At 51.0% G+C, this 20,133-nt stretch overlaps 3 protein-coding genes across 9 annotated transcripts in view; 1 reads left to right on the top strand and 2 right to left on the bottom strand.

Moving 5' to 3' along the window:
• Positions 1-2,613, bottom strand: part of KCNT1 (potassium sodium-activated channel subfamily T member 1) — a 77,405-nt gene extending 74,792 nt beyond the window's left edge. For all 7 annotated transcript variants that reach the window (XM_039561961.1, XM_039561964.1, XM_039561962.1 and 4 more), the window contains exon 1: positions 2,444-2,613. In XM_039561961.1, the coding sequence (XP_039417895.1) occupies positions 2,444-2,574 (131 nt within the window). In that variant the 5' untranslated portion in view covers positions 2,575-2,613. The remainder of the gene's footprint in view (positions 1-2,443) is intronic.
• Positions 2,614-9,892: 7,279 nt separating this feature from the next.
• On the top strand, positions 9,893-11,752 carry B3GALT9 (beta-1,3-galactosyltransferase 9). The gene is made up of 2 exons (XM_039561953.1): positions 9,893-9,898; positions 10,436-11,752. The coding sequence occupies exons 1-2, from the start codon at positions 9,893-9,895 to the stop codon at positions 11,534-11,536; spliced, it is 1,107 nt and encodes a 368-aa protein (XP_039417887.1). The 3' UTR covers positions 11,537-11,752.
• A 374-nt stretch (positions 11,753-12,126) lies between these two features.
• On the bottom strand, positions 12,127-19,307 carry PSMD5 (proteasome 26S subunit, non-ATPase 5). Its single transcript, XM_039561785.1, is given in 11 exon segments — positions 12,127-14,403; positions 14,912-15,052; positions 15,505-15,614; positions 15,801-15,992; positions 16,455-16,597; positions 17,006-17,115; positions 17,760-17,888; positions 18,114-18,227; positions 18,787-18,931; positions 19,110-19,270; positions 19,272-19,307. Coding segments are annotated over 11 exon segments (1,539 nt in total). The 3' UTR covers positions 12,127-14,145.
• Between the last annotated feature and the right edge of the window lie 826 nt (positions 19,308-20,133).

Genomic DNA, 20,133 nt, shown 5'->3' with positions numbered 1-20,133 from the left:
CGGAGGAAATCCTGAGTTCCCCAAAGTGGATCCTTGTGCAAACATTTACCCAGATTTCCCATGAGGTAGGAAAGTAAAATTTAGGCTCTTTGTACCCTCTGGGAACCAGAAATGTGTATTTGCTGTCCAAACAAATTCTCAAGTGCTTTTACAATTAACTCCTTGCTTTCTGCCTGGGAGGGACTTTGGGGACCATTATTCCCTTATAAAGAGGGCCAGGAGGAAGCTCACAGACATTTCCACACACATCTCCACACTCAGGCAACTGAGAATCTGGAATTTCCCTTTAACAGCTTTTAAGCCACCTCTAGATTTGCTAAGTGAGGGGATAATTGAATTTTCCACTTATTTCAACAGGGCCAGCCCAGCTGAGGTCCCTTGAACATTCAGCAGAAGGTTCAGTGAACGTGTTCTACATCTTTGCTGCTCTATCCTGGCTCTCACATCCCTCACACACACCTCTGGTGACAGCTCTGCTTGTCTGCCATCACACCTACAAGCGCAGAGAGGAGACAAGGAGATGGTGCTGGACTCCAGGGACTGTGCACAAACCCCACAGCAGCCTGGAGAGGAGGGGAAACCCATGGGAGGTGAGGAAGAAGCTCTTGTAGCCGGCAGAGGCTGAGCGATAGCAGGTGGTTAAATGTGGGTGATCATCCACTGGCAGGATTTGCACCCCCAGCCCAAGCTACAGGAGAGGAAAGCAAAGAGCAGATCAGCCAGGGGCCCTGGCATCGTCTGATGCTGCTTATTGCCTGCTCCTGCCCTTTCTCCTCAGCCTGTCTGTAACAGTCCTTTCCTGCTTCTTCAGCCGATCAGCTCTGGAAAAGTGCATTAGAGAACAGTCTGCTGTGAGCTGGAGCCGGGGAAGCTGCCGAGTCCTGCAGGCTCCAAGCAGCTTGTTTAATATCTGCAGAAGGGCAGCAAAGGGCTGAGCACAAGGGCAGGCAAGACAAGCCATGGAAAGCAATGGCATTTCAACCTCTCCGGAGCCTGAGGGGGTTAGAAACACATCGAGCTGTAGAACAATAATTAGGAAACAAACCTCCTCTATTCAGATTGAAAGAGACAGGCGGGAGGATCTTGGGGCAAGGATTTTGTAGTGCTATAGATGAGGATAAATGACCCCGGGCAGGGCTGCAGTGTCAGTAATGAGGAGCAGCTCCTCATCATCCCGTCATGCTGGAGTTGGAAAGCTCCGGGAGCTGTTGTCTCCAACCCGGTCTCTGATCCTCACACACACAGACACATTCAACATCCTCCTCAAGGGTGTCATTTCTGCAGACACTCCAAGCACAGCTGCAAAATGAGGCAGTTTGGGGAAAGCACTGTGCTCCACAGCCACCCTGCTGTGCCCAAAGTAACCAAAAGGTGTTATCCAGAGTTAGGGGGTCCTGAGGCACCTGACAGAGAGGACAGCGGGGGGTAGCAATGAGGGACTTAACCCCAAAAGCCAATATTCAAGGATTTTATTAATTACCCAGTCAGCGGCAATGTACTGAGAGTTAAAGAACAGACTTTCTTCTTTTCCATTTAGGTTTTTAGGAATACAAGATTGTTTCTCTAAGTCGTGGCAAGCAGATGAAGACATCTGGGCGGCCCAGGGCACAAACCCAGCCAAGGTCCTTATCTGCCAAGCAGGAATTGATACACACAATTCATCTGCACATTTCAGCTGGCATTTGACGAGTGTGACAGTCAGAAGAGCCACACCAGTAAATTTAATCAGAACAAAGATAACACACAGCATTTATCAGGGAAAACCAGGATACTTCAGCAAGGACCACTTGTGAGAAACAGCTGCTGCTGCCAGCCACAAGAGCATGGTGGCACTGAGTCCCCCTGATCTCCTCAAGCAGCTCTTCCACTCTCACAGCAGCCCCTCCCTCACACTGGACACTGTAACTTCGGCATAAAACCAGCCCCAAGCTGGAGCAGGGGCTGGGCAGCACCTACGGGAGTGTAGCTTTTTCCCGGGTGTATTTTAGCCCCTTGGCTTTGGGGTGGCTCCAGGGCTCAGCCAAACACTGCCTCACCCTCACACCCCGGAGCACGGCCTCGGTCCGGGCTGGGCTCGACAGAGGGACAGCATCGAGCCTCTTCCCATGAAGGACGTGACTGCTCCAGGGTCTCCAAACACCCCTTCCCCGTACGCAGGCAGCTCCCGACCGGCCCATTCCCGAGGTGCTGTGCCCACGGGGGGCATTCGCAGGGACCCCAGCCAGGCCTGGAAGTGCCGCAGAAACTTTCCTCCGGGCTCGGGGCACGGGGAGAGCGGTGGGGACGGGGAACGGGGGTCCTGCCTGCCGCGCCCGGCTCCCCCCGGCAGGGGAAGGGGCTCCTCCGGCTGCACCGGGAGCTCCGCGCTCCCGCAGCCCCGCGGCTCCCCACGACGGCAGCACGGGCACCCCGGGGACCCTCCCCAGCCCCGCAGCCCCGGTACCTGTGGGCGCTGCCATCGTCGTAGACGAAGGAGCGGTTGGTGTAGCACTCGGAGCAGAGCGGCCGCCCCTCCGCCGGCCCCGCCGGTTTGTAGATCCCCTGCAGGCTCCGCTCCTCGCCCGAGAACGGCATCGGCGCAGCGGCGCGGGGACCCGGAGCGGCGAGGCGGGGCAGAGCATGGGCGCCCCGCGCTGCCGGGGGCGCGGGCCGGGGGCTGCCGGCCGCGGGCAGAGCCAGCGCCGCCGTCCCGCCGCCGGTGCCGGCCGCCCATCACGGCGAGCCCCGCAGCCGCCGCCGCAGCAGCCCGCGGGCCGCTCGGGAGCTCCGCATGCTGGGGCCGGGCGGCGCCGCGGGGAGCGCGGCGGGGAGCGGGCGGCAACAGGTGCGGGATGCTCGGGGATGGGCGGGGCCGCACCGGGCGGGACCGGGCTCCGCCCAACGAGCACCGGCGGCCGCGCTCGCCACCTCCCCCGGCGCTGCCCCCGCCGGCCCCGCCCCGGCCCCCGCGACCCCCGGGCTGGGGCAGCAGCCGGTGATACGTCCCCGGTCCGCGTCCTTTGGCCTCTGGCCTCTGTCAGCACGACCTTTGGGTGGCTTGGCTTTCTTTATTTCCCTTTTCCCTTCCCTTCCCTTTCCTTTCCGTTTTATTTTTTCTTTTTTTTTTTTATTTGGTTTTTTTGGTATTTTTTCTACTACCCACACAAATATTTGTGTTGAGCGCTGCTGCGCCTCGGGGTTGTGCCGAAAGCAAACAGCGCGGCCAAGCACCGGGAATTCCTGTGCCGTGCTGCGCGGCCGGGCCGGGAGCGTTGATCTTCCCGGGGGGCCCTGCTGCAATAACACGGCCCCGCTGGGGAATGGCCCCGAGCCCAGGGACAGCGTGGGCATCCTGGAAACGAGCCGGCCGCCTCCAGAAAAGGGTTAACGGGATGGGCTTCGAGGTGCCTTCCCTCTCGTCCAAGTTCAGCCCCATGTGCCAGGAGGTGCCACCAGTAATGATGTGGCCAAATGTGAAGTGCCCCAAAACTGTGTCCCCTGGCCACAGTGGGCCAGATGTGAGCGGCTGCAAAGGGAGCGGCCTCTGAGCAGCCCCGGCACACGGCAGCGGCGGCCGTGGGGCAGCAGGGCCCGGGGGTCGTTCTGCCCCAGCTCGGGTACGCTCCTCTCCTCTTTGCTTCTTTTTTCATTTCTCTTTCCGAGCCCAGGCCGTTGTGTGGGCGCTGGGGCGTTCGCTGTGGTGCCATTTCGTGGGACCCCAGAGCTGGACCCCAGAGCAGATACCCCAATAAAGGAATTGCTCCCACAAAAACGCAGTGGCCACACAGCCCCTGTGCCTTGTGCAACGCGCCTCTGCCACCTCAGCCACCCAACACACCAATGCCCCCTTCAGTCACACCCAGGGGAAGGTGACACCGTCCGCGCTGGCATCCCGCTGCTTCCAGAGCTTTGGTTTCTCTCCGGCAGCTCCCAGTCCCGCTGGCCCCGGGATAGCCCACCCTCGCACTCGGCCGCCGCTCCCGGGCTCGCGTGATCCATCGGCACACGCTGGATGCCGCAGCCCCCGCTGTGCCACAGCCCCCGGATCCAGAGGGAAGTGCCCCCACTCGGATGCGCTGGGCTTTACGCTTCTCGCCAGGGCTGGAGACTTCGTTTCTCCCGCAGCATCTCTTCCTCCTCCTCTCTCTCCATATGGACTCTCCTACACTGGCAGTCACTGGAGAGAAAAGCAATTAATACTCCCCGTGCAATCCACCCGTGTGATGCTTCCCAAGCCATCCTGCTTTTAAGTGGGAAGGTTATTCTCCATTCACTAATTGCCTCACATTATCTGGTGCAAAACGTTAACGTGCAGCTCCGGGAAGAGAGCAGTGGGTGGCACAGCATCGTATTGACATACTGGGTGATAACACAGGCGTGGGGGAGGAATTATTTAAAACAGTTACAGTTAGATGCTGAGAGAAATGAGAAATGAAAGAGAAGGAGGCAGAAGAAGAGAACATCCCCATCCAAATGCTGAAGCTTGAGCAGCAGAGTGGGACTGGTTCCACCTGTCCCTGCCCTGGAAGGGCACTGGTGCCACCCCAGTCCCACCATGGACCAGGGCAGCTGCTCAGGGCACCACAGGGACAAGCTGAGCACCCTGGTGGCATCCTACCTTAGGAAAGAGTCCTTGTCCTGGGGACTGCTCCCAGCTCCAGCACGGAGCAACTCCCTGCACCCCCAAAGCCAAGGGGGGAAGGCAGTGGAAGGCAGGGGAAGGCAGGGCAGTATTCTCAGCAAAGGCATGGTTCAGAATTTTGGGGGCATGGGGCTGAGCTGGTCCTTCCTGCCTCCAGCTGCAGCACTCCCCAAAATGCCACCGATGCTGCAAGTCCTCGCGTCCCAGGAGTCATTAACACAAAATACAATTAATCAGGATTTCATGCACTGACTATGGGACCATCCTCCTCCTCTCGACTCCCTCAGTCCCGACAGCTCTGCTGGGGAACCCCTTCAGCACCCCAACATTCCTGCTGCACCCCAGGGCTGTTTTTCGCCTGGGCAGGGAATGAGCAGCACACTCAGGAACGGGCACATCCCGAGTGCCATTTCCAGGGCCGGCTGCTGTGTGTGAACAGCTCTCCAGAGCAGAGCCAGGCTCGGGGGCAGCACAGGGGGGCTCGTACAGGGCTCCTGGGGAAGGCAAACCCCCAGTTTGAGAACCCCCAGGGATGAGTGCGGGGGAAGGCCCGGCTGCTCCAACAGATCCCAGCCCAGCTGCCCGAGGAGAGGCCTGGCACAGGGCAGGGAGACTCAACTCTGCTGTTTCTGTGTCTGGGAGAACAATAAATAAATCTGTGGGAGGCAACAGTGGGATGAGTCAGAGGCGAGAGTGAGAGAAAATCATTTCTGCAGAGCACATCATCCGAGTCCAGCAACCCACAGGGCCCCAGGGATTCGTGTCAGGGGGGTCCCTGTTCTGCTCCAGTTCCCTCCAGTTCCTCCCTGTCAGGAGGGCGATGGGGACAGCCCCACCAGCAGGAGCCTTGGCCACGGCTGGGGGGCTGCAGCCCCTCCCCAGCCCTGGGGCACCAGTGGGAGCACAGCTGGATCCATCCAGCACCTGGAGAGGATGAGCTGGAGCATCACTTAAGCCTCAAGAGCTGCACCCTGCTCCTCTTCCCCCCATGACCTTGGGGAAGCTTCGCCTTTTTGGGTGCATCACACAGACACACAGGGACCCCCTCACCCCAGGGCAAGGAGGGCCCCAGGAGAAATGCTCCAGCTGAAATTTCTCCCAGGAGAAATGCCCAGTGCTGCTGAGCAGCCACGGAGTCAGGAACAGGGACACTGGATCTGCTCCCAGCTGGAAATGTTGTCAGAGCATGGATGGGATTTAATCAGAGCCTGAGTCGAGACTCCGACGCTGTGGATGTTGTGCGTGTCAAATGAATTTCATGTGAATCTCCATTTGCCAGGCACAAACACAGCCCCAGTCTGGCTGCAGGGAATGAAAGGGCGAGGCAAAAAGCACCAAAAAAGGATCAAAAAATCAAATCACAAGGCACGCTCTGAGAATTAGTAACAACAGGGAAACTTCTGGTCCACTGCAAAATCAGCAACTTTTCTGTCAAGTTGACATCTTGGCAGGGAGACCACTTGGGGAACCTCCTTGGCCCTGTGGCCTCACAACTCAACGTTTCACACAAGTTTATGCTGTTTCCACTCGGCTCATGTTTTAACTCAGCATTGCTGAGGCTGAATGCAGCACTTGCAGAACACACAGGGGGTTGAGGCTGTCGTTATCGAGGAACACAGAGGTAGGGAGCTGTCAAAGCTGCCACTAATCTCAAGAAGGAACAAACATACCATCAAAAAGGAGAGAGCTCTGTAACTCCTAGACTGATGGAAAGTGTGCCAAGAAAGAAATGTAAAGAAAAAAGAAGAATGCAGGAAACTTAGCTATAAAAACATGGTTTTAGTCTCATCAAGCGAGCCATTGAATCAGGAGCAAAGACACCTTCATCTGCACACCAGGAGCCACAGGAGCTGTTTGTCTGCTGCGCCAGTGCTCAGCTTTGTTGGCTTGGTTTTCAGTTTTCTACTTATATTTAATACCCAAAGGGACATTAAATATCAAATAACAAGTGCAACACACACTGTAGAACTCTTACAAAGCCTCTTCTTCCATCATTTCCCAAATCCCACAGAGAATATAAGGTGAGGAACTGCCTGCAAGAGCTGAATCATGTCTTCAAGCACAAACATTGCTATTAGGTGACTAAGGCCTAAACACCCATCTCTATTTATTGCAACTGATGCTGTTATTAAAAACCAGACAGGTCCCTCCACAGCCCCTCGTGCTCTCAGGTCTGCATGTGCTGGTGAAACACTGCAAGAGGCAGTTCGGAATAACGGGGATCCTTTGTGTAGCATCCAAAACACGTTGGAGACCTGGGAGTGCTTTGTGCTCACAGAGCATCCTGGCTGTGGGGATAAGGGGCATTCTGAATCAGACAGGTGAATCCATGAGGGCACAGGGAATGCCTCGTGGAAAGGGAGGTTGTGCCAGGTGGATTCCACAGAGGGGTTCCACCTGTCTCTGGAGCAGCAGGCAGCAAGTGAAAATTTGAGAACCTGTGGGAATCAACCTGGCTTTTGGGAAGAGCCTGAGAGCAGGGTTAGCGTGGTGGGCATGGAGAGGGGTGTCCACCCTGCCAAGAAGGACATCTAGGGCAGGCTGAGCTCAAGCTTTTACACTTGAACAAATTTATATTGGGAAACCCAATTTTCCCTGGATTTTCCCCCTCAATCCCATCCATCCGCCCTCTCCTGCTCCATCTCCTGAGAACGGTGCGTCATCCAAAGCCTTCACATTTTCACTAAGTGAAGTCGAGCAGAGCTGAGGGAAGCCAGGCTCTGCTCCCCCTTCCAAATGTTCCCAGCATTGGGAAGGAAGCCAGGAGACTTTAGGAGATGCTTTAAGGAGCTGCAGGTTCGGCTGCTCCCCTGCAGCACCCACTGCCTGCCCCAGGCTCCTCCTGCTCAACAGCACCCTCCTGGCAGCTCTGCTTTGGTCTTTGGATATCACAAATCATGCCCTCTCCAAAAAATCAAACCCCAGCACCCTTCAGCCTGAACACTCACAGCTTTAGGAGAGGTCAAGTTGCCCAGAGCGTTACATACCTGCTCCTGTAATGAGGTTTGCTTGGACATAAAATTTAAGGAAAATGTGAAAACATCCCACAGAAAGCAAATTCTAGCCCTGTGGCTCAGGAAAACCTGCTTTCCTGGTTGATTGCATGATTTACACCCCCAAGACTGTGCGGGGTCTCAGTGCAGCTGTAGGAACAGCGTTCCTACCCCCACTGACCTGACTTCAGCCATTCCAGGCTCCTGAATTCACCCTTCTCCAGGAAACTCTTGGATCTCCCTGGGATCAAGGATTTCCCCAAATGAGCTTCACGTCACCCATCTGAAAAGTGAGATAAGGTCACACATGAGCTGCTGGGTGTTGTGTTTGCCTGAAACCTGGGTTTAAAGGCCATGGAGGGACCACCCCTAGGCAAACCTCCTGGAGCTGAGGGACTCTGTTATTTTCCCCTTCAGCAGTCTTTGCCTTGCTGTTCCTCAGCTTCCTCTCAGTGGGAATCCATCAGGCTCTGTGGATAAATAAAAACCCACATCCAAGAGCTGCCTGTGCCCTGGCTGGGCTCAGGGAGTGTTAATTTTCTATTAACTTGGTATCAAAGTTGCTGCTGCCACCACAGAGCAATGCTAAAGGAATGACTTCGGCAGTGCTGCCAGCACCACGCTGGGCCTAATTGCACTGGGGATGATACACATGTGGGGCTTATTGTTATTATTATTTTATTATTCTAAAGATACTCAATTTTTAATGTAAGAGGTTTCAAACACTGGCATTTATTTGCTGATTAAATGATTTAGCTGGAGACAGAATATCTTCAAAGAAGGATATTTTTTTCCCCCAGAATGGGTATCTGGAGTTGCATGGCTGTTTTACAGTGCGTGAAAAATATTTCCTTATTAGCCTTTTATTTCAGGGCACACATTTAATTGACACTTCCCGTGCTGACAGCTCACCCAGCTTCAAAGAACAACTTCTGTGAGGATTGCAGAGTGTGAGGCTGGGCCGGATGAAGCTGTGTCCCAGCTGACACACAAGCTCTGGGGAAGGAGTTTTCCCTCTTTTTGGAGAGCCTGAAGCAGAAATCCACACTGGGACCTGCAGATTGTGAATGTTTTGGGGTTTTTCAGTGGGGTAAGATGAACTTCCAAGCTGTGAGCAGATTTTGGGAACCTGGTTTCTTCTGTAATTCCTCTATTCCCTCTATCAACACAGCTGGGAGAGCTGAGCAGCTCAGCAAGAGCTGGGGATTAACCCTGGACCCCTCAAGGCAGAAATCAAAGCTCTTCTCCGTCTCCCTGGGACATTGGGCTAATCCAGGCTGCCCTAAGGACGCTCCAGGGAGCCTTGCAATGGCCCAGCCAAGACAAACCACAGCAGTGCTGTGTTCTCCTTTCACCCAAGGCTGCAGAACAGAAACGCACCCTGACCTCTGAGAAACCTTTTCAAAATTGAAAAGAAATCATGATCTCCCTGCTCTCCCATGGAGGCTGGAGTTCCCACAAGGCTGAAACCTCCCACCTCAATCTACCCCTCCAACAGCAGCACTGCCATCACCCAACCCTTCCCTGCCCTCCCAGGGCACTGCTGGGGACCCACAACCCCCTCTCTCCTCAGTGCTGCACAGCCCCACTGCCAAAGCCAACTCCCCCCTGCTGACACCTCCATCCTGTTTGTGGTGTCTTTGGCACTTCCCCCTGCAGCACTTCCAGGCCCCTGTGGCTCCCCAGCCCCGTCAGCTCCGGCACAGCCGTGGCTGAGCCAACAGCAACACAGAGAGGCTCTGGAGCAGCCCAAGGCAGAGCCTGTCCAGGAGTAGAGCCCCAGGTGCTGGAGCCAGCCTGGCCTTGGGGTGTCCTTCACACAAGGCAAACCCAAAAGTTCACGCCCAAAGCTCCAGCTCAGGAGGTGCAGAGTGCTCAGCGCAGGGGTCAGCTGCCCCGGACTGGGGAGCCAACACCACAATGGCACAGCTGTGGAAAACACAACCGCCAGGGCCAGCAGCAAAGCAGCAGATTAAGAACAGACTCACAACAGTACCGGGGATTGCTTCCACCAAGTGAGCCCCAGAATTTGCTTGACTTATCTCTCAGTGTCAGAAATTAATAAAGGGAAAGGCCAGGGTTTTGTTTGCTTTGTGTTTTCTGCGGCTGCAACACGATCAGCCCCTGGGATCACCTTTCCTCCGCCCCGGCAGGTGAGGTGGAAGCCACAGGCTGCAGATACTGGGCAGTAACTGGATCCTGCAGACCCAGATAGATACAGCCACCGCCAGGAGAAACCGCCCAGAGAGCCCCTGCTGCAGGGACAGCTCCCAGCACCATGCAGGTAAGTGCTTCAGCCTTTTGCAGCTTTCACAGGATGGGGGTTGGAAGGGACCTTAAAGATCATCTCCTTCCATCCCCTACCATGGGCAGGGACACCTCCCATTAGACCAGGTAGCTCCAAGCCCTGTCCAACCTGGCCTTTCCCTCTGGATTCTCACGCTGCCAGCTTTCCCAGGGCAGTGTCAGGCCAAGTACCAAAAGTTCTCCTTCAAGGACTTGTATTAACTGGCACCTCAGGCCTTCTGTAACAGGTTAAAAATAGTCAGAAAATATTGATAGCGAGTCATTCTCTGGTACTTCCACACATGGATGCACAGAACAGCTTTCAAAATGGTAACGTCCTTCTCAGTTTGGGATCTCACTGTGCCACAAGAAGTACATTCCTTAAGTTTCTAGGAGAAAAAGGAGCCTCACACTAATAACACAAAGACCACAGTCTAGAAGTTGTGATTGCTTTGCATGGATATATTGTAAAATGAGGGAAAGCCTTTTGGTTTGAGAGGCAAGAGAATTCAGTGTCCACGTTCCTCTTCCCCAGCTGACACTCTGCAGGCTCCGCACACACCAGTGGTGCTTCATCCTCTTCAATGTCTTGCTTTTCCACGTGCTGCTTTTTGGGGCAGATTTGCTGGAGCAATACTTCCTGCATTCCCTGCCTCTCTCTTACACCGACGCGAAGACTCTGGAGATCAGGGAGAGGGCCAGAAAGCTGGATCTGGATCCTCTGAAGGCCAACCTCTCCCACACTGGCAGCAGTGCAGCAACATGCTCCAATCAAGAGATATTTCTGCTCATTGTTGTCTGCAGCAGCCCAGAAAACAGGACAAGGCGCAACATGATCAGGCAGACCTGGGGCAATGTGACAGGCTCCAGGGGTTACAGCGTCCTGACTCTGTTTGCTGTAGGAAAGGCAGCTTCAGCAAGCACCCAGCTGGAGATCAATGAAGAGGCTCAAGAGCACCGAGACATCATTGAAGGCAGTTTCATCGATTCCCCCGAGACGCAGACACAGAAGATGCTGATGAGTGTGGAGTGGATGGTGACTTTCTGTCCCCATGCCAGGTACATCCTTCACACAGCCCAGGACGTGTTTGTCGGCGTTCCCAGCCTGGCTGGGTACCTGCTGAGCTTAACGCAGCGGGAGGACATCTACCTTGGGAGGGTGGTTCATCACGGAGTGCCTGACAGGGACCCCCAGAGCCCGGGCTTTGTCCCCATCCATCAATACCCCGAGGAGTTTTACCCGGATTTCTGCCATGGCAGTGCTTTCCTCATGTCCCAGGACGTGGCTCGCAAGGTTTATGTGGCTGCCAGGGAGGTGCCACTGGCAGTGCCCCCCGCTGCCTTTGTAGGAATCTGTGCTAAAAGAGCCGGAATCGCTGCCAGGCACAGCTCCCGCTTTTCTGGGGAGAAGCACATCAGCTACAATCGATGCTGCTATAAATTCATTTTCACCTCTTCTGACATGAGAGAGGATGAGCTATTTAAAGACTGGAAGGAAACGAGCGATGGGGAAGATTGTTCCTTACTGGAAACCTACTACAGCCTGGTGTCCTGCAAGGTTCTGACCTACATTGATAAGTTCAAACAGTTCAACTTGGATAGGATCAAAAATGAGGTCCTTCATTTTGTCAATTAAGGTTTAACTTCTGCAAAAAGAGTCTGGATTTTCTTTCATCAGCTGTGTTATCCTGTTAACATACAGTACTAAGGATGCCCTCCCAAAGTTTGCTCTTTTCCCTTCAACAGCAAATGAATTCTCACTGTTACAGTGTGCGACAGAGCAGAACTGGATGTACTCTGCCTAAGTACCTACAAGTGCATGCATGAAAGTAAAAAGGAGTATTCCAAGAGACTTTGTCCATATCCAGGGTTTTTCAGACTTCTGAGTCTTCAAAACTCCTTTTTTATCTGAGTGAGGCATCACCTACTTCCAAAGAATTTTGTAACTAAGGGGAAGCTTTCCATCCACAAAAGGAGCTGCCTCTGAGCAGGCTGGGTTACAGAGAAACAGAGCAGCTCCAGAGAACAGCCACTGAGCCACCCTGGAAATTCCTCAAGTTATGCTGCTTGTTAACATCCATCAAGTGACGAGATTTGGTTTGGGGTTTTTTGGTTTTTAAACCAAATGTTCAGCATGTTACCTCAATTCTCCAGCATTCCATTTCTGTTTTTTCCTCAGTTATCTCCACCTGTTACTTCAAGGAGGGGGTGACAAAAACAACACACTTCAATTTTGTCATTTATATCAGATACAGCAGCAGCATGTAATCCATATGGCAATGTACAGCATGGGCAGGGAACTGCATGTGAGTAATAAGGGGAAAGTGATCAATTAATCAATCAACACTGAGCTCAAAGCTCAATAAAATAAAGCATATGTGTATACATAAAAAAATCCCCTCGTTTGGCATCTCTGCACATTCTAAAATATTGTCTTTGGCAAAAGTACCATGCAAAGCAGATGCTAAATACTCAGCACACAGAGTAGCCTTCAAAAGCACCAGCTGAAAACACACATGGAAGAGGCTCACAAATTGCAGAACAGGTTTATATATTGATTTCTTTTACTGACATTTCAGCATATGGCTTGCACAGAGCCACCAGCACACAAAGCCACCTAAAATAACAGAGCTGAACTGCCCAGAACAAGTGCAAACTAAGGACTTCTACACTCTTTTCATTTCCTTTTTAGTGCTTTGATGTGTTTGCTGGATGCAGGATTCACAAAGCTCCCGTGCTCTCTGCAGTCACGAGACACTGCAGTGCATTTCTCACTGGCAGATGTTTATTGGGCACATTTAGGATAAAAGCAGCAGCACTGGGATGTAGGATGACAACTCTGGTACATCTTGGGTTGTGAGCAGCAAGGCACATCACCTCCATTTAGACAGCTTAGCAAACATTAAGGGATCCTCCCCAGCTCCTCAGAGCCCCCCTGGACTCCTGGGCAGTATTTCTGGCAGGCAATGCCAGCTGCACCTCTACCTACCACAGGCAAAACCAGAGTTACTGCATGACAAGATCCTCCTGCTTCCCCTGGCAGCACAGGGACGTGGAGTCAGTTCTTTCCAGAGTCACAGCTGGCTGACACATTACTAAAATAAGCCCCAAAGCAGTAATTTCATGTTTTATTCTGCTCCCCCCAGCTACTCCTCAGATGTATTTCTCAAAAAGAATAATACAAGCCTTTGATATACAGTACCCCGTGGTCTCTGTTTATGGACAAAGACATGTCACACGTCACTGGAGTGCCCAGCCAGTCCTGATTCTCCCTCACAGTTCTCACATCTTCAGAAGAAGATTCCAACTTCCTAAGATGCCACATTTCCATACTCCCAGTTCATTCACTCCCTTCAATACAACAGCTTTACGTTCTTCCCCCTTTCAGTCTAACTCAGGTAACTAAAATACTACATTTCTTTAAACAACACTTAAAAAATTGTATCTCTGTTAAAAAATAGTGTAAACAAGTCAAGATTTGGTTCTGAAGTAGCCTTGTAGTGCTCCAGCCACAAAACTGAGCTGCCATCCCACAGCACAGCCAACAAGGGAGACAAAGCTCCCAGGTGGGTTTGATCCCTACAGAGTGCATTGGTTTGTTTGTAAAAGGGCTAAAAGCTTTTTTTTCTTTTTTAAATCCTCAGCAGAAAATGTAAACAATATTTAGGATTATTTATTCCAGCAAGACTCACATCCAGCAGGTTGCAAACAAGAGAATCCAGTCCACACTCCCTCATGTGGACAGGGTCACTGGCTTATTCAGCAACAGGATTCTGATAGAACAAAGAGAGTGCTCCATGCAAGTGCCAACTCTGACAGGTAAAAAAATGAATTAAAAAAGAATAGAAATTATGGCAGCATCTGAGGTTACAAACCTTGAGGTGTTTTGGTGGGGTTTTAACTGAACTGTAACCTACTGAGAAAACACAACAGAAACTCCAAACCCAAGAACAATTTAACCAAACGCTGATGAATTCTGCCAAATAAAACACAGTCAGTAGCTGGTAAGTGCTCACCTGGGTTACCTGTCTCATGAGACACAGAGAGAACTTCTGCCGTGACATTTTAGGGGGAAATATACAACAGCTTTTCATTTCCTCTCCTGACTCATCTCAAATAGAGTCAAAATATCTTCACATTCCTTTAAAGAGACAACCTCCAGTGTGGAGAGTTTTTACACCTTGTACCTCAACACCTGTGCCAGGAATATCTTTTGCAAGAAGGGGACCCCAGACACCAAGGACATTATTCTGCTCCTTCCACAGCTGTAGTAGAAACTGCCTTAACATAATAGGGGCCCTCGTGCAGGTAAGCCCTGAGCCTCAGGTAATACTGATTCCCAAAGATCTCTGCAATGGTTTTGGAGTTCACCAGGGCCTTCACCAGTTCGTATTTAGCATCCTTTGAAGCTTTGTCAGGCTCCACAGATCTGTCCACAACGTACTCCACAAACCCTGGGCTGTCCAGCATCAGCTTCTGGGCCCATGGTTGATTTGCAATGGCCTAAACAGGAAGACAAAAGACATGAGAGGGGGGAAAACATATTAAAACCCCAAAAAAGCAGTTACACAGTAAGGTTTTCGGTACAAAGACAAGGAACAGGGAAAATTAAATGAGATATTCATTCCACCAGTGGTTACACAATCAGCACTTGAATCAAGCAGCAGGGTTTAACCCTGGAGAACAAGTACAGCTCAGTGCTTATCTTCAAAGTTTTAAGGGAATTATCACAGCAGTGCCTCTGGTATAGAAGCAGCACCTTAGAGCACAGCTGTTGCCTTTTTTCCCCCCTCTCCAATCTAGCAGAAATTAGCATTACAGACATGACGTGTCTGCTGCATTATTTAAACGGGGAATGCAAGTGGGGCACGAGGAAAAAAGCCTTTTTCTGACCACTTCTGGGCTTTAACCAGAAGTTTGTGGCATTCACTCCGAAGAACTAAATAAGTAAGTCTGAGACTGAATAGCAGCACAAGTCACTCCCTGATCTTTAAAAGCAGAAAGCACTCACAGTGAACACCCGCAAAGCCCCGCAGTGGAGATCAGGGAATGGCTGAGTACTGATGCTCCTGAACAGCTCCAGGGGCTGGCTGGACAAGGATGTGAACCAGGATTCAGTCATTCTTAAGAGGTCCTCTGTCTGCTGCTCTGGCTACATAAATGACAAAAATGAAGGAGTTTGATTAGGATTATGAAAGACTTTCAAATTTTCAGGATGTGTTCAAATGTTTCACTCCCTCATTTAGAGCTACACTGTTAACCCAGATCCCTGGATCCAAAGAATGCTACAAGGACTGGAGCAGTTTGCCCCTACCCCTTAAGCACAAGGATATGAACCTGTTTACTCTCATTCCCTTGTCAATGAAGTCTTGACTTCATGTTTTATTAACATTTCAGAACACCTGGCTCCTTACAAACAAACCCAAACCTTTAAGCAAACAAATCAGGGAATTTCAAAACAGTAAATCAGTGACTCAGAACACTGAAAGCACCACAGCCACCCAACCTAGAGGCTGCAAAATGTCTTCTCACAATTACTCAGGCGTGTGATGATTTCATTCTTGGAGATTTGAATCAAAAACAAAGACCAAAACGCCAACTTACAGGCAAGTAAAGCAGAGATGAAATCGCATCCAAGCACCGAAGCCGTAACTCAGTGGGGGCATTCTTGGCCTGGTGCCCTATTTTGCTTAAGAGATTTTGAAATCTACTTCCTTTCAAAACAAAAACAAAGTGCTTTTAATTAATTCAGCCAGATCTCTACAGGAATACAGTTACCCATTATTAATGTATTCACTAGGTAAAGGAATACATTTTTCAATTCCTTTCAGTATCACCCCAAACCAATTAAACCTTGTATTATACTGAAAAGTTTTATTAAAGAAAAGAAAGATACTAACTAGTTTTCTGTAAAACCTGTTTGCCTTCCACATTTGATCCCAGGATTCCCAGCGTGTCCACAGCCACTCCAATCATGGTTGGATCCTGACTTTCTGCCATTTCAAAGACTTTTTCCATAAAGACAGGGTATCGCTCACAGATCTGCTGGGGACTGTCCACAATAGCCAGATTGCCAAAAAATTTAACAAATCCTGAGAAAACAAGACCAAAAAAAGCACTGAGTGGAAGAACAACAACTTCAGCAATGTCAAAATTAAATGTACGTTAGTGTGAGACTGATTTGTTCCTGAACATGTGTTATTAAGTCTGAATAGTGTTGGTAAAAAGCTCAAAATAAAGACAGAACTAAGCAACAAGCCAAATATTTTGACTGTTGCTTAATTCATGATGTTTGTATTCCTAAAACAGGCTACAATAACACAAACTTTAAAGCTACAGCACAGCCTGTCCAGATCTTACCACTGTTACCGAGGAACATTCCTCATGCGTCAGACTGTCCTTCAGCATTATTTAAATATCCAATATTTTATAGATCCAATCTAATATTCAAAATTTCACCTGAGCTTTCAAAAGAGAGGCTTAACAGTCCTGTCAATTTAACTCATTACCAAAGCAAGCAGCAAACCCTGGAAAGAAGGAACACATGGTGTCACCTGGCAAGTAGAAGCTGGAGAAGGGATCTGACTCTGCCCCAAGGATGATGTTGGAGATTTTGTCGATGACTCCTTGCTGAGCCAGGTACTGCCGCCCATGGGGGGTGTGGGCCAGCGAGGTCACCATCTCTATGCACGTGGCCCTGCAACACACAAAGTTATCTGGGCTTATTTCAGTGGGTTTTGAAGTAGTCAGTGATTAAAAAAACCCCCCATACCCATAAGACAAAATCCTAACAAAAAACCAACAAGTGACCCCAAGTGTCCAACACTCCTCCAAGCTCATTCAGCTCTTTAGATCTGTGGAAGAATTTGAAGTGTTTCTATCACAGCCAAACCTCACAATTATCACCTCACACTGGGGTAACTCCCTCTTGGCTCTCAAATGAAGGTATGAAGTATTTTACACTCAAGGCAGTTTAAGAAGAGGCAGATAAGAGCATTTTTCTGAGAAGGGTTTTCCAAGAAACACACACAACTACGTTTATTTTATCAGAATATTAAGAGTTTTAACAATGGGGGAAATCTCCTTGGCAAACTCACCAACATACCTGACCAGCACATCCTCTCCAGTCAGCTCCCCAATTAACTCAGGGATTAACCCACTGTTTGCACAGTAATTCAGAGACTCTGCTGACACTGATGAAATCTCCACAATTAACTAAAAAAAAGCAAAAAGGATGGTTTATAAAAACATTATAATAATTCACAGTGACAGCCAAATACATCCTACAGTGCTGATTAACCCTATATGTATTAAATATGGAATTTAATCATACTTTTATCATTAACCCAAATCTTTGCCTGAAGCAAGTCCAAAAGGAGTTCCAAGTTTGCAGCACATGCATCTGACTTCTACTCACAATCAGCTTTTCCTGTGCTATTCCCATTAAGCTCTAGGATGGCTAAGTTGTATAATTTCTCCTTTGACAAACATCTTAGACTGACAGCTGGCATCTCTCCAGAACTTTCAGCAGCACTTCACATCCAAAGGTTAAGAGACTACAAGAATTATTTTACTTTTATTTTCAGAGAAACAAACACTTTAAGGTGTCTTTAGTAATTCTGTGGAGCCCTTCCAATGCCTTATGCACTACAAGTTAGAAAATAAACAGTAATTCACACTTCTATACCATAAAATGGGAAAGAAGTTATTACATCATGAGAGCCCACACTGCTGTAATCTTCCTACTCCTTTCTAGTTTTGATAAAACACAGACATGAAGAGAAGTGTGTAAAGCAGTGAGAAACACTGATTTAAAAGCCATAAAACCCAGCCTGAGAGCCAGCAGAGAACCCCCCCACCTCATAGACTCTGTAGCGAACAACGTCACTCGTGGCCATCACATTCCTCAGGTCACTCAACAAAGTGCTCCCAAACAAAGCCTCCAAACCCTCCTGGCTCTGGGCTATTCTCGACAGAGATTTGATAGCCTGCAAGCAAAAACAGGAGCTCGTTATGAAAAATGAACAAAACCACCCAGAGAAGAAAATCCGAGATGAACAGGCTTAGCTCCAATGTTCTCTATGACCTTATTAACTATACCTGTGCATTTAATTTTAACTATAATTCAATTTTCACTGAGGAGAGCTAGTTATGATCACTGTCATCCAACTACCTCAGCTAGCAGAGGGATGAGACAATAAAGTCACGTTTACCTCTTTAGCCACTGCAATTTTCTCTCCACCAATGCAGTTTATGATCTGCCGTAGCAGCTCGGGGCTGTGCAGAATTTCTGTGACAGCAGCTGAGTCTTCAACAATCCTCCCAACCTGATCACAGGATTACAGAAGATAACATTAAAACAAGCACTGGAACAGCTGCACAGAAAGCCAAAATCACCATTTTTTGAGCTTTTTGGATTAAATCTCAACTGGCCAACAACTGCTTTTAGCTGAACCTGAAACTTCCGAAAGTCCATCCCAAACCACAACACCCCACAATCCTGTTCTTTCAAATTAATGCAACAAAAGTTCCCACAGCCTGTTTGGTGTTTCCACAATCACATTTAAAGTATCCTGAATATCAAAATGCTGCTGCTTTTAGTTCTTAGAGCACCTGCTGTCAGTGCTGGCTTGGAAAGCTTTAACCAGGACACGGAGAAAAAGTTTTATTCACAAGTTGCTTTTGTCAGGACATAGTTTTATACATTGTAACTGACATATCATAAAGCATTATATACACACTGCACGGTAATTATCCTAAATGGCACGGGTGTGGAAGGACACAATTCCTGCTTTTATCACAAGCTGAGGCAGAAAAGAGCAGATGGGGACTAACCCAGAGCTCACCACAGAGCTCTGTCCCCTCCTCCTGGAAGAAACCCTGTACCTGCGACATGGTGAGGATTTTCACGGAGTCATCGGGGTGGAAAAGGCCCTTCTGCAGCTCTTCCCTGAGGTTCTGGATCACGTAAAGGGGATCCAGGGCCTGCAGAAGCCTCTCCAGGATAGAAACACACGCGGACACCTGTTCCCTGAGCGGGACGGAGACAAAACCGAGCTCTTGAGTAAAGGGAAACCGCTGTGCCACCTCCCGCCCCGAAACAGCCCAGAGAATGAGCCGGGGAGGCGGCAGGAATCCCCCGCTCCGGGAGAATAGCAGCGAGGGCCCGGCGGGGCCGGTGAGGCCCGCGGCACCGCGCCGGAGCTCACCGGTCATTGACGCCGAGGAGGCCGAAGAGCGCTACCAGGTGGTGCTCGCCGAGGCGGGCGCGGAGGGCGGCGGGCGGTACGGCCTGCACGGCGACCCGCAGGGCCCGCAGCTCCTCCAGCGCCGCATCCCGCCGGGCCGCCCGCTCCAGGAGCTCCGCCGCCCGCCTCCGCCATCTTGGCCGCCGCCGCCTCCGCCATCTCCCAGGAGTCTCGCGAGAACTCACGTCGCCCTTGGCAACCGCCGGGCGGAAGTATCGCGAGAACTCGGGTCGGCCTTAGCAACCGCCTCGCGGAAGCATCGCGAGAGCTGCGGCCGCCCTTAGCAACCGCCGCGCCGTCGCTAAGGGCGCCCTTTGCGTCCGCCGAAATGTAAACAAAATGTCCGCGCGCCACGCCCCCCTCGGCTCCGCCCAATTCGGTGCGAGCGGAGAGGGCGTGGTCCCGTGGCGGGCGGGGCGCGTCCCGGTTGGGGGCGTGGTCCCGGTGATGGGCGGGGCGCGTCCCGGTTGGGGCGTGGTCCCGTGGCGGGCGGGGCGCGTCCCGGTTGGGGGCGTGGTCCCGGTGATGGGCGGGGCGCGCTCCGTTGTGGGGGTGGTCTCACCGGGCTGGCTGGGCTCGCACCCTGAGGCGGGCGCTGGGGTCGCTTTGCGGGTCGCCGTCTCTTGGAAAAACCGGGATAAAGGGCGTTGTCGGGGTTCGGGAGGGGGAAGTGCTGATCCCAGGAGTGCGAGGACAGCCGGTCCCATCCCGGTGTTTGCCCGGGGCAGCTCCCTGGGCTGCGAAGAACGTGCCACCCCCCGATGTCTTCAAGCTGAATTTTCTCACCTTTTGCAAACAAATTGATGCCGTCACATAACTTATACAACAGGAGCTGCTTAATAAAGAACTTTGTGCTTCCAGCTCTGCGAAAGATTACATCCCCCAATTAAATATGGAACAGATACGCGGGTTCGGGTGTTCTGCAGCCTGGCAAGGAATGAGTTCTCCTGACAGGTTATGGGAACAGACAGGGGGACTGTAAAAA

This window comes from Corvus cornix, chromosome 17, assembly GCF_000738735.6.
Source record: "Corvus cornix cornix isolate S_Up_H32 chromosome 17, ASM73873v5, whole genome shotgun sequence".
Taxonomy (NCBI): Eukaryota; Metazoa; Chordata; class Aves; order Passeriformes; family Corvidae; genus Corvus; species Corvus cornix.
This window is presented reverse-complemented; position numbering and strand designations above follow the sequence as displayed.